This window comes from Vipera berus (assembly GCF_964194415.1).
Source record: "Vipera berus genome assembly, chromosome: 5".
NCBI classification, from domain to species: Eukaryota; Metazoa; Chordata; class Lepidosauria; order Squamata; family Viperidae; genus Vipera; species Vipera berus.
The window spans coordinates 73,785,467-73,801,705 of NC_138207.1; the positions used below are offsets into that span (position 1 = coordinate 73,785,467).

The 16,239-nt window shown below is 38.4% G+C and overlaps 1 protein-coding gene across 1 annotated transcript in view; it reads left to right on the forward strand.

Moving 5' to 3' along the window:
• PLCE1 (phospholipase C epsilon 1) overlaps positions 1-16,239 on the forward strand; it is a 152,648-nt gene that overhangs the window by 75,982 nt on the left and 60,427 nt on the right. The window contains exons 4-6 of the mRNA XM_081329878.1: positions 1,171-1,316; positions 2,285-2,543; positions 5,163-5,377. Of these exons, the coding sequence (XP_081186004.1) occupies positions 1,171-1,316; positions 2,285-2,543; positions 5,163-5,377 (620 nt within the window). The remainder of the gene's footprint in view (positions 1-1,170; positions 1,317-2,284; positions 2,544-5,162; positions 5,378-16,239) is intronic.

The following is a 16,239-nucleotide window of genomic DNA, read 5'->3' on the forward strand; positions in this document are numbered from 1 at the left end:
CAGTAAACATAAATTATAAATCCTTCATGAGCCAAGAAGAAGAAAACTAAATGGAGGAGAGAAAAAAGATTGCATTTACGTATTATCTCATGTTGATAAGTGTTTATACAATGGGAAAAAACAAAACTCTTGGGAATCTCACTATAAAATAGTCCAGTTGGTTTGAATTATGTTTCCATGTGAAATATGGCGTTTCTATATTTCTGTTTTTCTTTCAATTAATGTTGTGGGAAAGTGAACTGCATTTTCTAAGTGTTAGATAATTGTTCAGGTTTGAACATTCAAACAAATTATCTTGAAATGAGAATTCTCATTGAACCTAAAATGGAATTTACCAGTGAAGTCATATTGGGAATGTGAGTAAAAGAAAATTAAAGTCGATGTGTTTACATGTTAGGCAACATATGAAGTGTTCTGAGAATTTTAATTATTTTAAAATATTTCTGGAATTTATTTTTTAAAATATTTATAGCAACAAATGATATGTATATAAAATGACGGTAACGAGGGGAAATTACATTCACACTTTTCTTACAAATGATGTAACGTAAAATTATCATTTTAAAATATGGTTTAAAGAAAAAGCATGACTTTGTAATAGGAAAAAAATCTTTAAAAAGCATAAAACTTTATAGTTATAAAATGTTCCTAAATGTTAAGCCAGTGTTTTTCTTTAAAATTAGCTATCATTGTGTGTCCAATCACTGTATAAAAAGGCTAGTTTTAATTTACTCATAGCTAATTTTACATATATTGACTAGGAAAGTGAAAATTCCTTAAATACAGATAAAATATTGATTGCTTAATTGTGCACACAAATGTATTACTTAGTGCAGGGGTAGGCAACCTCGGCTCTTTTATGACTCATGGACTTCAACTCCCAGAATTCCTGAGTCAGCTTACTTAGTGTTATGCACCCCAATAATAATGTTACCATGATTACACTGGATACAAAAAAATCTACACACCACTATTAAAATGTCAGGTTCTTGAGATGTAAACAAAAAAATCAGACCAAAATAAATCACTTCAGAATTTTTTTTCACCTGTAATATGACATATAAGCTGTACAATTCACTTGAAAAACAAACTGAAACATTTTAGGGGGGGGGAAATAACAATAAAAAAGTACAATAATGTTTTCTGCTTTCCTTTTTTCTTTTTAACAAGGTAAGCTCTTGGGTGACATGGCTGATTCTGACTGCTGGTTCTATGGAGGAAAAGCGAGAAGTTTTCTCTTATGTAATACATGTGGCAAAATGTTGCTGGAACATGGGCAACTACAATGGTGTAATGGAATTCTTGGCAGGGCTCAGGTACTTGAACTCATTCTTGAAATGATGGCAACTCAGGGATAGATTAGGTTACAGCATCTGTTATATAACATGTGTCTATTTAAAAATAAATAAATGTTGAACATCATTCCATAAGTCATTGTATTGAATGTTCTGTTAAATCGTATCCTTTATCTCACCCGCTGAGGTTATGATTATAAATGTTTTGGCAGAATTGAATTAAGATGGATGACAGAGGTTATACCGTTCAAAAGAGAGGCCTTTTTCTAGAAAACTCAAGGGACCTCATTTATCTTATGGAGTGACAAACAAGTAAATCAGGGGAAAAGCTTTTAATCTCTTAGTACCACATTTAAATGTAGTTAAGAAAAAGTGCTACTTTCCACCCTGAAAGAAAGACATACTTTAGATAACTTTAGAATATATCTTATTAAACCCACCATGTTAAAAATTTAAAAAGTTGTCAAGTGAATCTTACTTCCCCATTGAATTTGCTCGTCAGAAGTTCGCAAAAGGTGATCACAAGACACCGAGATACTGCAGCCGTCATAAATATGAGTCAGTTGCCAAGTGTCTGAATTTTGATCACGTGACCATGGAGATGTTGCAACAATCATAAATGTGGAAAATTGGTCATAATTCACTTTTTTCCAGTGCCATTGTAACTTCGAAGTCACTAAATGGACTGTTGTAAGTCAAAAACTACCTGTATTTAGAGCATGTACCTCTAAATGATTGCTGGGTACTCAGATTACCAGACCATACTAAGAGTAGGTAAAAGCGCACATGTCCCAGGCAGAACACTGTCCTCAAAGAAATAAAGCAGGCATATCTTTTGGGAAATTTACATGGCTAATATGATTAATTGTGTAATTGGAATTATACAGCAGCAAAGATATTTTCATAACTGCATTATGACATTATTTGTTATTACTGCTAACAAGATATGTACAAACCAGCTAGTAAATATTCTTATGTTTTCCAAATAGGTCAAGAAAAGTTTTAAAAATGTGGCAGTTCATGGACCAATCTGATATTGAAACAATGCGAAGCTTGAAAGATGCTATGGCACAGCATGAATCATCATTTGAATATAGAAAAGTTGTCAACAGAGCTCTGAATATCCCTGGCTGTAAAGTAGTTCCTTTTTGTGGTGTATTTTTAAAAGAGCTCTATGAAGTTTTGGATGGGGCTGCAAGCCTCATCAGACTTTGTCCTCAGTATAATTCTCAGGATGAAACACTAGAGGTAATTGAATGCGTGAGCAATCTTATCTAAGAGAGTTGTTATATTTCCATCATGTCTTACCTAATTTGATAATATGGCAGTGTATAAAAAGGTGAGGTCCATTTATAAGTTTGTCTGTGTGTGTATTTGTAAAGGCATAAATATTTATTCATTGAAGCCTTTACAATTGCAATAATGTTTTATCTGATAATTTTTCAAGTCATCTGCTAGATCAGGGGTCCCCAACCCCCGGTCCGTGGATCGGTACCAGGCCGCGGCATGCCAGCAACCGGTCCACACAAGCAAGCAAAGCCCCATCTGCGGGATGCAGGCAGCACACAAAACCACGCCCTCTCCGGTCCGTGGCAAAACCTCTCTCCATAGAACCAGTTCCTGGTGCCAAAAGTTTGGGGACCTCTGTGCTAGATAAAATTGCTCAGATTCTCTCCAACCTGAACTCTGATGTTAAGGCACATTCCATTGAAATGACCAAAGCACACTGGTTATAATTGGGGCAGTTTGATCATGTTGGTCCTGATGAAGTGGATAGGGTTCAGTCACCTGTGTGTTGGACCCTGGTTTTTCCTCCTGATTAACTAAGGGTATTCTAAGAGACGGGACGCGGTGGCTCAGTGGGTTAGGACGCTGAGCTTGTCGATCAGAAGGTCAGCAATTTGGCGGGTCGAATCCCGAGTGCCGCATAACAGAGTGAGCGCCTGTTATTCGTCCCAGCTTCTGCCAACCTAGCAGTTCGAAAGCACGTAAAAATGCAAGTAGAAAAATAGGGACCACTACGGTGGGAAGGTAACAGCGTTCCGTGCGCCTTTGGCATCTAGTCATGCCGGCCACATGACCACGGAGATGTCCTCGGACAAGCACTGGCTCTTCGGCTTTGAAACGGAGATGAGCACCGGCCCCTAGAGTTGGAAACGACTAGCACGCATGTGCGGGGGAACCTTTATCTTTACCTTATCCTAAGAGACAATCTGTGGTTGGATCCTGATGGTGGTGAATTCATCCTTGAAAGAGGGGGTAGTCTCACTACTGCTTCCATAGACTGTGGTCTACTCACGCTTCAAGAAGCCATCTCTGTATTTAACTATTTGGGTTAACTTTTGTCCCTTCTCCAATCTTCACTTCATAAAGATGTTTGTTGAGAATGTGGTTATGCTGCAGCCTCAGAGAATCCTGGAAATTCTGTTCAGCTGGGTTTCATGCTTACTTATGCAACTGAAACAGCACTGATTGTACTTGTGGGTGACCTCTGGCATTGGTGGGATGGGAGAGATCCAGCATATGACCCATTGTCTGTGGGGTCCATCAGGACTTAACATTCTCCACTGTCCTATTTAACATCTACAGTACTTGAAAGACATCCAAGGCATGGTCATACAACTTAATTTTGTGTGCCAGCTACATTCCTTCCTGGACTGGGATGCACTGCTCCTCATCCCTCACACCTTAGTTACTTCCCAACTGCAATGTGCACTTTATGGGTCTGCCGTGGAATACTTTACATGGAGCTGCAAGCTTTTCACAAACATTACAACTGGATGTACTCCAAAACATGCAAGTTGGAAGATTAAGTAGCCTGCACATGGTTGTTGTCTTACTTATTGCTTTTTATGTGATGTTGATATTCTTTTTTATTCTAATGTGTTGTGAGCTGACCAGAGTTGCAATTGCAAGATGGATGGCCATATAAAAAGCTTTAATAAATAAATAAAATGAATAGTTGTGTTACTCTGTACTAGAATTACTAGGTTAAATGGCAAAATCATCTTTTCTTTCATGTAAGTCTGTGAAGACTCCCTATACCAAACAAGAATTAATTAGTAAGGTTATTAAATGATTCTCTCAGATACACACACTCACACATTCAATGTAATCCTTAAAATCTGATTAAGTTCTTATACAAAATAGTCTATTACTAGATTTTTTAAATACGTTTTTGAATGAGTTATAGTTTCTTGGATCCTTCCTTGGTTTCTAAATCAGCAAAAATGCAATAAATATATTCCCATGTTCCTCAGTGAAATACTCTGCTTTTGTAGTTATTTCCAGATAAATGCCCTTTTAGATTTACTATAACAACAATATCAGTGTTATCAAGAACAGAGACTGTTCTGTGAGCTGAACTGAAGTGCCGAAGCAAAATGAATGGTAGACATTCCAAGCATGCAAGTACATTTTGGTATGTGCCAAAATGTATTCCCATTGAAAGTTTATCCCTATTTATCTAAGAATAGACCCCATTCAATTCCACTGGGCATATCTGTGAAGTTGTATGGATAGGTATGAACAATGATAGCAACAGTATTTAGACTTCTATACCGCTCCATAGTGCTTTACAGCACTCTCTGAGCAGTTTACAATTTCAACATACTGCCACCAACAATCTTGGTCCTCATTTTACTGATCTTGGAAGGATGGAAGGGTGAGTGAACCTTGAGCTGGAAGTAGATTTAATGCGATTCCAGTTGGCCGGAAACATTAAGGGATAATCTATGTTATCTATGTTATTCACACAGTAACTACTTGTACCCCTAAGATACCTAAAATATATATTTTTATATAATAATCTATAGCTGTGAATAGTTAAAAAGTGAAAACATAGTACTGTATCTTCTTTTTTTTTAGTTTGTTGCAGAATATAGTGGTCAAGATAATTACTTGCAAAGGATAGGTCAAGATGGTCTACATGATAGAGAAAAAGAATCTATGGCTAATTACATATTTCAAACAATTCGAAGCTGTAATCGAAGCTTGGAGTCAGAAGATGGAGAAGATAACTTTATTGAATATGAAGGTGGAAATTCCAGAAAAAATTCTTTGAAGGACAAAACTCTCTATCAGTAAGTTTTTTAAAAAATATTTAATTTATTTAGAAATAATAATAATAATAGTAGTAGTAGTAGTAGTAGTAGTAGTAGTAGTAGGCGCCTTGGGTGCAATCCCAAAACAACTGGAGCACCACTTGAACACCATTGGCATTGAGAAATTCGCCATTAGTCAATTGCAAAAGGCGGCCTTACTAGGAACTACTTCCATCCTGCGATGATATCTATAATACCATCAAACATCCACATCTGCCTATCCCAGGTCCTTGGTAAGGACTCGATAGGTAGACAAAAATGCCAAATCCAGACTGAACATCTGACTGACTGTGTGAATAATAATAGTAGTAGTAGTAGTAGTAGTTGGAAGGGACCTTGGAGGTCATCTAGTCCAACCCCCCTGCTCAGGTAGGAAACCCTATTCCACTTCAGACAAATGGCTGTCCAGTTTCTTCTTAAAAACTTCCAGTGTTGGAGTATTAACAGCTTCTGGAGGCAGGTTGTTCCACTGATTAATTGTTCTGTCAGGAAATTTCTCCTTAGTTCTAGGTTGCTTCTCTCATTGATTAGTTTCCATCCACTGCTTCTTGTCCTGCCTTCAGGTGCTTTGGAGAATAGTTACAGCATTAAAAAGATTATGATGTAAATTTTAAATGTAAGACATAATACATATAATTGCCCCAAAATGTGTGGTCGAACATGATCTTAAATATTCAAAATGGCATCATCCTTATACAACATACAAATATTTTAAAAAATGGGTAACCCTTGAAATTTGTAACAATATATACCCACAGAATTCAACTCAATAAGAATGAATTTCATAGGCATGAACTGTTATTACAACTCCCATTTGTACTTTTTTTACATTTATACATATTTTTTCGTTCAGAAATATCATCATTAAGTAACAAGATCTTACATTTTTAAATGTGGTTATATTGGCAACCATTATCAGAACTATCTCTAAATCATGACTGAGTATGGAGATATTTGAGGCTGGAGAAGGCATGTGGCCTAAATTCTTAGAGGTGACCTTTAGATCCCTTTAAAAGATGGTGCCCACTTCTGTCTCCTAGTTTTCTCTACTTTTATATATAGGAGCAGAGTATCCCAGTACTTGAAAGTATTGATCAAATCATGATACTCAACAGGAAACAAGGTTGCATATCTCTAGTTTAGAGTTTGATGGGTGTGTTCCTGCTTCCTTTTTTAGGTTTCCTTGTGTGGTTCCAATTCTTGTTATTTGGGGAATTTTACAGGGAATCCTAACCGCATTCTCTCCTTGTCTAAAACTCTTCCATATTTTTTCATCTTTTTTTTTCTTACCAAGAAAGAACCATTTGGAAGGGGAAGATAGAACTAATTCCTTGTTTAGAAGCATCAAGGCTCAGAAAATAATAGGTTTCTATGTTTCTTCCTCGGCTCTAGCAGAGCCATAAAGCAACTGGATTAAGTATATAATTAGATAAGAGATCGCTAAGAAATACTAGGGCTGTGGGTTAATTTAGGAAACAGAGAAAACAGCCCAGAAGAAAGCAATGGAAGACCAGAGTCACCTAGACCAGCGGCCCCTAACCTTTTGGGCACCAGCGACCGGTTCTGTGGAGAGAGATTTTTCCGTGGACCGGAAGGGGCGTGGTTTTGTGTGCTGTCTGCATCCCACATATGGGGCTTCGCTTGTTTGCGTGGCCCGGTGTCTGGTATGCAGTGGACCAGCCCTGGTCCCTGGACTAGTGGTTGGGGTCCCCTGACCTAGACAATGGGATGGGTGGTATCTAAATTTGATAAGGAAATAAAAAATAAACAATTTTGTATTGTTGCCATGAAAACTAAATGTCCCTTCAATCACAAGTTGAGCTCAAGGACATTAATGTAAGTTTTTTTTGAAGCCTGAATATTATAGTAAATTAACAGTTACTTTAAAATGGAAGCAAAAATTTCTGAACTTAGCCTCAGAAAAGGAAGAGAGGCGTTGTGAAGTGGAAGGCCTTTTTAAAAAAACTAAATTATACCTTGAACTTTAGCATTACATTCAGCTGAGCTGAATATGTCATTTTAAAATGTATATTCTCAATTGTAATATATGAGAATACATAACTTAAAACAAGGGTATACTTGAACTTCTAAATTCAGTCCTTTTGTCAAGAATTATGTGTGGAACTGTGGCTCTAAGATTTTTGGAATCTTTCTCTTTTAAGTTTTATATTCCTTCATGATGTAATTACTTTCAGGCAAAATTAATTCATCTTGTACATAAAACCTTTAGAAGCCTACAGATGCCACTAGGACATAAGTCAGCAATGCCAGGAATAACATCATGCCATCTCTGTTGAACTTAGCTTAGAACATTGTATCCTGCTGGAATAGCATTCTAACTCAGTCAAAATAAAGGTTATTTATTATTGTTCCTAATCCCATTACTTTTAAGGACATGTTATTTGAGATTTTGGAATTATTTTAGGAAGAGCTTATCAGAGCTAATAAACTCTTTGAATATTCACACTAGAGCACAGCCATTCAGCACAGGTGTTGTTTTAATTATGACATATGGGAAGGTTGTTATTGTCTGTTCTCCCAATTCTCTGTGTGTGGTGAGAAAACAGCTGAGTCCAGAACACCACGCACCTAAATGAATGTTCTGAGAGAGCAATGAAAATTTTTTAGACTACATTGCTTCAACTATATCCCCAAGAAAAATTATAACCACTATTATTTCTCTTTTCCTGGTGAATTGAGAGTCGACAGCTATGATATAGAGAGATAAAATTTCTCCTACATGTAGGATCCAAGAACAGAATTCTGTTCATCTGTGAAATTCAACTGGGTGGTCTGTGGAAGTTGCTATCTATCAGCCTAACTTTATTCTAAATTTATAAACTGCTACTGATGCTATGATCTTCTTTGAACAGGAAACTAATATGTCTGTCTGTCTCTATATCTATATCTATATCTCTCTATTCCAGGTAACATTAAATACCTAGGCCAAATGTGTTATGGGTTTCAAAGCACACAGCTATTACATTTTTTCATGAAATGCATTTATTCATTTATTGACTTTTATTTGCCACCCATCTCATAGCAAACAAGTAAAATGAACCTTTTGGTGATCTTGCAAGCTTCTGAAGGCAATTCTGCCATATAATTATAATAAAATTATAAAATAATTACATTACAAAATAGAAACATTGCTTCCAGGAAACATTTTCATGTGCGATATGCTTATTCATCCAAATTCACTGAGCATCCAGATGTCACCGTCTCTTAGTCATCAGTTCATGTTTCATCCTCTTTTTGTTGTTGTTGTTCCTGTTAAACAAAGACAATCTGTTTAGAGAGAAATACTCATAGCAGTAATTTTGTCAGGATTTTGGTAGTGGCTTTGGAGTCAGCAGAGGAAGTCACCATTTTTTCTTCTGCCATTGCCCTGAAAATGTGACTTGTGAGCATGCAAACATGGCAATTTCAATGAAATTTTAAAACTAACTTTTTTCCCCTCATTCTACCTACTTTTCCTTCAATCATAGAAGGGACATATTTTTGTTTTTGTGCAGAGATGGGTGATGTATTTGCAAGTAAGCAGTTTTTCTTAAACATTACATGTACAGTGGTACTCAGCTGCTTTGAAACTCATTGAATTTGGTACTCAACACATTTTAACATGAAAATTTTGTCCCAGTACTCATTGTTTGTTTGGTACTCAATGCACAAGCTAGAACTTGTCCATGTTGGTTGCCTTGTGACTCACTACATTATTCCTTATGGGAAAAATGTGTTTGGTAGTCATCGTTTTTGGTACTCATCTCACCTCCCAGAACCAATTAACGATGGGTTCTGAGGTACCACTCTATATGGCAATATGTGAACAATGAATTGTACCCAAAGAAATTGTCACCCTTTTAACAAATAATTTCCAAATTATTGCTCTACAAGGGGAAAAAATCATTGGGAAAAATAGTTTATTTCATAGATAGAAAAGAGTTGTATTATCATAGGAAGGTCAGCGACAAGTGTGGTAGTTTAGAAATACTTTATAGTCCTGCAATCTTTGGGAGGGGGTTGAGTAGTTTTATAGTCCTGCAGCTCTTTGTGCATAGGTGTGTGAAACTTGCATTCCTGTTCACAACTTTAATTGTATTCAGGAAAGGGACTGGGATGGGAGACATGAAAGGCTACTTTATTATGATCAGTCCAATTAAACCGATGGTATAGACCAGATGTCTTCATAATAAAGCATAAGAACTGCAGAAAAGAAAGTATATTTACATCTGGACATGGCCAAAATCAAAATCAAATCTCAGTAACATCAACATTGAAAAGCAGCATTTTAAGCAAGCAGTAACAAATTAATCATTAGAAGTGCCTATAAAGCCAAGCCTTTTAAAGCTATTAAAACGTATAAAGAAAGACCATTTGACTGGTGTAAACTATTGTGCTGGCATTAATGAAATCTGGCTCAGAGACAGACCAATCAGGAATCAATACTTTTGGAATTTTCTTCAAAACAGACCAATGAAAGAACTGATTAGAAATCAGCTTTATTACATTATTACTGTTTTACATGTACTGTAAATCATGGATCATTTTACTTGTTCGATTTGATTAGTTGTTTTTTTTTTGAGATTTCAAGCCCAAAGTTTTTTAAAAAGAGTTTGGGGTTTTTTGGTGGTATATGTTAGATTTAGATTTTAGATTTTATTAGATTTATATACCGCCCTTTTCCTATAGGACTCAGGACGGTTTACAAGGGGTTTAAAACATCAATACAATACAAAAATTAAGAAACAATTAAAAATGATTAAATTCGATCCCTAAAGTAAAAATATAAAACCCCCAATTAAAAACTCTCAGCCTGGGCCGGAAAGCTCAAAGAGCCAGGTCTTTAGGTCCCGGCGAAATGAACGAAGGTCGGGGGCAGTCCTAAGCTCCACGGGCAGCTGGTTCCAGAGGGCAGACGCACCCACAGAGAAGGCCCTCCCCTGGGTGTTATCCGCCGGCAGTCTTTTACCGGCGGCACCCTGAGAAGGCCCTCCCTGTGGGAGAGCACTGGACGAAGGGAACTTGATGCTGGCAGCAGGTGTTCCCTCAAATATCCCGGACCCAAGCCATTTAGGGCTTTATAGGTCATCACCAGCACCTTGAATCTCACCCGGAGGGCAACCGGAAGCCAATGCAGCTCGTGGAGTAGAGGTGTTACATGGGAGTATTGGGAAACCCCCATCACAACTCGTGCGACTGCATTCTGCACCAGCTGAAGCCTCCGAGTGGTCCTCAAGGGCAGCCCCATGTAGAGAGCATTGCAGTAGTCTAACCGGGAGGTCACGAGCGCATGAGTGACTGTGCATAGCGCATCTCGGTCCAGGTAGGGTCGCAACTGGCGCACCAGGCGAACCTGGGCAAAAGCCCCTCAGGTCACGGCTCCTATGTGATCTTCAAAACTGAGCCATGAATCCAGGAGGACACCCAAGTTACGAGCCCTATCAACGGGGGGTAACACCTCACCCCCCATCGTTAACGATGGAATAAACTGGTTAACCCGAGATGCCGGTATGCACAGCCACTCAGTCTTGGCAGGATTGAGACGTAGCCTGTTTCTCCCCATCCAGACCTGGACCGCCTCCAGGCAACGGGACATCACGGCGAGGGCATCACTGGGTTGGTTCGGGGTAGAGAAAAAAGTTGGGTATCATCAGCATACTGATGATACCCCACCCCGAAACCACGAATGATCTCGCCCAGCGGCTTCATATAGATGTTGAACAGGAGGAGAGAGAGAACCGACCCCTGAGGAACTCCACAAACAAGAGGCCTCGGGGCGGACCTCTGCCCTCCCGTCAACACCGACTGCGAGCGGCCTAGGAGATAGGAGGAGAACCACTGTAAAACAGTGCCTCCCACTCCCAACCCCCTGAGACGCCGCAGTAGGATACCATGGTCGATGGTATCAAAAGTCGCTGAGAGGTCTAATAGGACTAGCATAGAGGAACAACCCGTGTCCCGAGCCCGCCAGAGATCATTCACCAGCGCGACCAATGCCATCTCCGTGCTGTGCCCGGGCCTGAAACCCGATTGGTACGGGTCAAGATAATCAGTTTCCTCCAGGAACAGAGGAAGCTGATGCGCCACCACACTCTCAACAACCTTCGCCAAAAAGCGAAGGTTGGAGACCGGACGATAGTTATTCAAAATCGCTGGGTCCAGGGCAGGCTTCTTCCTTCAAGGCGGCGGGGAAAACACCCTCCCTCAAAGAGGCAGTTATTACTACCTGGAACCAGCTTTGTGTCTCCTCCCGAGCCGCATAAATCAGCAAGGAGGGACACAGGTCCAATAAACAGGTGGTGGAGCTCAGCCTCCTCATAATCCTGTCCACATCATCATCATTATTATTATTATTATTATTATTATTATTATTATTATTATTATTTATTAAACTTATATACCGCCCTTCTCCCGCAGGACCCAGGGCGGTTCACAAGGCAATTAAAACAACATCACAATACAAAAATTAATAACAATTAAAATAGATTAAATTATCCTTAATTAAAATATAAAACCCCTATAACTCTGATTAAAAACCCAATTACAATAAGTTAAAAAATTAAAAAATCCTCAGTCCTGGCCGGAAAGCTCAAAGAGCCAGGTCTTCAGGTCCCGGCAGAACGAACGAAAATCAGGGGCAGGGGAAACAGGATCGAACTCAGTCCAGATAACATGCTCAAGGCCGTCCGATTCCTCCACGTCAGACTCTGCCCAGTCAGAGTCCAAACCGGCCCGGATCTGAGCGATTTTGTCCGTCAGATGGTGATTAAACTCCTCGGCCTGACACTGTAAGGGATCCTCCCTCACCTCCTGGTTACTAAAGGAGCGAGTCACCCTAAACAGGGCGGCCGGGCGATTATCGGCGGACGTGATGAGGGCAGCGAAGTAATTAGCCTTCGCTGTCCTCATCGCCGCAAGATAAGACCTTATAAAGGTTCTTAACTGCAATCGGTCAGATTCGGATCGGCTGGACCTCCAACAGCTCTCTAGACCCCGTCTCTGACGCTTCATCTCCTGGAGCTCCACAGAAAACCATGGAGCCCAACGGGATCTGCGCCAGGTCAGGGTACCACACGGTCGAGTGCCTCGGTGGCCGCCTTTTCCCAGGCATCCACCAAGGCATCAGCCGGGCTGTGAATGAGGGTGATAGGTATAGACCCAAGCGCCATCTGGAACTGATCTGGGTCCATTAGGTGCCTGGGGCGGAACCACCTGGTCGGTTCCGCAGCCCAGCGGCAGGGGGTGGCATAACGGAAGACCAGCCGCAGGAGATAATGATTGGACCATGACAGGGGGACAATAGCTGGCGAACCCCCTCCCAGATCATCCAACCACTGTCCAGATAAAAACACCAGGTCGAGAGTGTGACCCCCCACATGAGTAGGGCCCTGAATTACTTGGGTCAGGTCCATGGCCATCATGGAAGCCATGAACTCCTGAGCTAACTCCGACGACCCTCCCAGGGAAGGCAGGTTGAAGTCACCCAGAACTATAAGCCTGGGGAACTCAACCGCCAACCCTGAGAGGGTGTCGAGCAGCCCGGGCAGGGCTGCTGCCACACAGCTGGGCGCCAGGTATGTAAGCAACAAGCCCATCTGAACCCGAGGGCCACATCTCAGGAGGAGGACTCACTCCCGCCTATCAGGACGATGGTGGTCTCCCGCGGACATAGAGTCTCCCGAATAACCACCGCCACCCCTCCACCCCTACCCTGAGCCCGTGGCTGGTGTAGCACACGGAAACCTGGGGGGCATAACTCGGTCAGAGGGACCCCTCCCTCCGAGCCCAACCAGGTTTCCGTAATGCATGCCAGATCCACGCATTCCTCCTCGATCAAAGTTACATTTTTGCTTGAAATACTCTTATTGAAGATTGCTACCTGGATGCATTCTTTGCAGTGCTGTCTTCTATTCTTCTCTTGTGTTATATTTCACAACCAAATAAATGGACTAAAAACTCCATTACGTTAGGCAGCTGTAATGAATTTGAATAAATAAATAACTGAAGGTAAACAATTATTCCCTCATGAAGACTAACGATAATTACTTGGTTGTTTTGAATGATCACCCTGGTCCTTCACATAATTAATCCACCTGGTCTTTAGCAAAGTGGTAGTTTTTCTTTTATTTGAAGTAGCTGTGGAACAGTTCTAGGAAGTGGTGGACAAATTATTTGAACATAAATAAAAGGTGGCATCTTGCACTGACAACACAGTTTCAAATGGTTTTGAGCAAAAATTTGTAGAAATGGACAGCCATGGCTATAATTACATAAACAATGAATAATTACAAGTAATCATCCTGAATTTCATGATTACTAGAGGTAATAAAAGGAAGAAGAGGAAATGATGGTGAAACATAGTGAAGACTGTATAGTTCATCTTTGTCTATATTTGCATAGCTGCCCAGCTGTGAAAAGAAACATCACAAACAACCTGACCTCATAATAATTTTAAACAATGATGGTTATATTAATTTCAGTTAATCAACATTTGTGCAGGAAACACAAATGCCTTTTTCTAAATGTGCTCATTCCCTTAATATGTATGTGAAGTCATCTTTGCTTCCTGACAAAAGGGCTTCTAATGTAATTATCATCTGGCATCAGTTTTTTCTGGGCATATGAACAATATGTGATGTTTGGCTGATCTTCTTGTCCTTTCATTTCACCTCTTGACATCTAAAAAGTGTGTTTGAAAAGCCTTGGATTGTTGTTTAACAATTAACAGCTTTTTTGGGGGGGAATTAGCTTATTATTAATTGAAGCTTATGTTTTCTTTGAAACATTTTATTTCTTGGATACTAACCTTGAAAGGCTTTCCCTAAAAATAAATAGACATTTTCAGGCATTAGAATGAAGAAAAATGGAGGCAGTACACTGTATCTCTAAGCTGGATTTGGTAATTACATTCCTATTGGCTGGCTTTGATTTTTTTTACATTTTTTTCTTTGTTTCAGTAGAATGCCACTTAAAGTGCTACTAAACTGAACTTTATATTCTTTATCTTTTTCTCATTATTCAAGTACTTGTTTTTCTATCTCAGTCATAGCCGTTTTTGGTAAAATGAAGCAGCAAAACACATTCATTTTGATTGTATTGAAAATATTACTGCCTAAAATTTCATCCTTCAGCATTCTTTTACGGCAAACTAAAGTCTTTTTAAAAATTCTCAAATGTGAGAATTGTTGGAGATTGAAGCAGTGATGAGTTTCAGTGGAATAAAAATAACCATGTCATTCTCTGTTCCAACTGTTCATTTCAGTTTCGACACATACTTTTGATGAACAATGTTGATTTCTGTAGCAGTACATTTTTACAGCAGTATACTTGGAATAATTTCTCCATACTGTAAAATGTTTAGTTGTGAGTTTTTGAAAAAACTTGCAATATTTCTTTACTTCAAATCCATAATAGCAATAGCAGCTAGACTTATAGCACTCTCTGAGCAGTTTACAATCTTAGCAAATTGCTCCCAACAATTGGATTCCTCATTTTTTTAAAAAATGTTTTATTGATTTTCTAATTTTACATTTAAGTATTTGAAAAGCCACGTAGCGGCTGGGTTAATCAATAATACAATGACATACAAGTATCTTTAGTACAAATCCCAAGCTGCTACATTAAGTTTTTTCTCTCTTTTCCCCTTAGTATTTACTGTCTCCTGTTTAAACTAATACAATTCTTATTAAATCAATTAAATAAAAATGATATTCTTATATTTATCAATATTTTTTGGCTTATACATATCCTTATTATTTTAACATTCAGTCTTTATAGACAATCAATGTCCTAATTAGTTTCCCCCAATTTTTAATTTCCCATTAATATTTAACTTAACATTTAATATGTATAGTTTCCAAGTTTTAAGTAACCAAAGTTCCCATTATCACTATACATCACAAAGTCTAATATTCAGAATACACATCTTATCTATTTGAATATATTCTATTTCTCACCATCTTACATCAACTAATTAATAATACGATATAACATTCTTATTTTCTATTAATTTCAAAACATCTTAAATTTAGTAACCAAATTTTCTCGTTTCAGCATCAAATACTTCTTTTTCTCTTAATGTCTATTATCTCATATTTAAGCTAGTACAGTTTTTATTATATCAGCTAAGTAAAAGCATGTTTATTACATTTATCAATATATTTTAGCATATATATATATATATATATATATATATATATATATATATATATATATATATATATATATATATATATATTCAACCTTTATAAACATATCAATGTTCAAAATTAACTTTTAATATTTATACTTTCAAATTGTAAAATAACCACAGTTTTCTTTATCTCAGTTCATAACAAAATCTAGCGTTCAAAGTACGGATCTTGTCAAATTGAGTATATTCTATTTTAATCCTTACTAATAAATCAAAGCCTCGATTTTCTTCAGCCTTATTCTAGCTTTCTTTGTTTGCCAACTCGCCTTCCATATTCGTGTTTTTAAATCATCGTATATATCTCCCTCTGTTATTATATATATTATTTGAAATAAGAAAGGCCATCCGGTCACCATTTTTTTTGAAGGGGCTAACAAATTGTCTCTCTATTTTTCTCTCGGCGTAGTTGTCCTGAAATGTTTATCTTCCCTTCTGTCTGTTCATCTTGATCCTCAGGTTTCTTCTGGTTTATATAGAAAGTCTTTTCCATTTTCAAAGTTGTCAATCCCTTTTCTGAGTTTTCCGTTAACTGTGTTTGTTGATCAGTTGAATCTTCTATCGTAATATTTGATTGCTCCATTTCTTCTATTATATTCTGTGTAGTTAACTCTTTGGTTGTAATCAAAGTTTGGGTTCGTATATCTGGCCT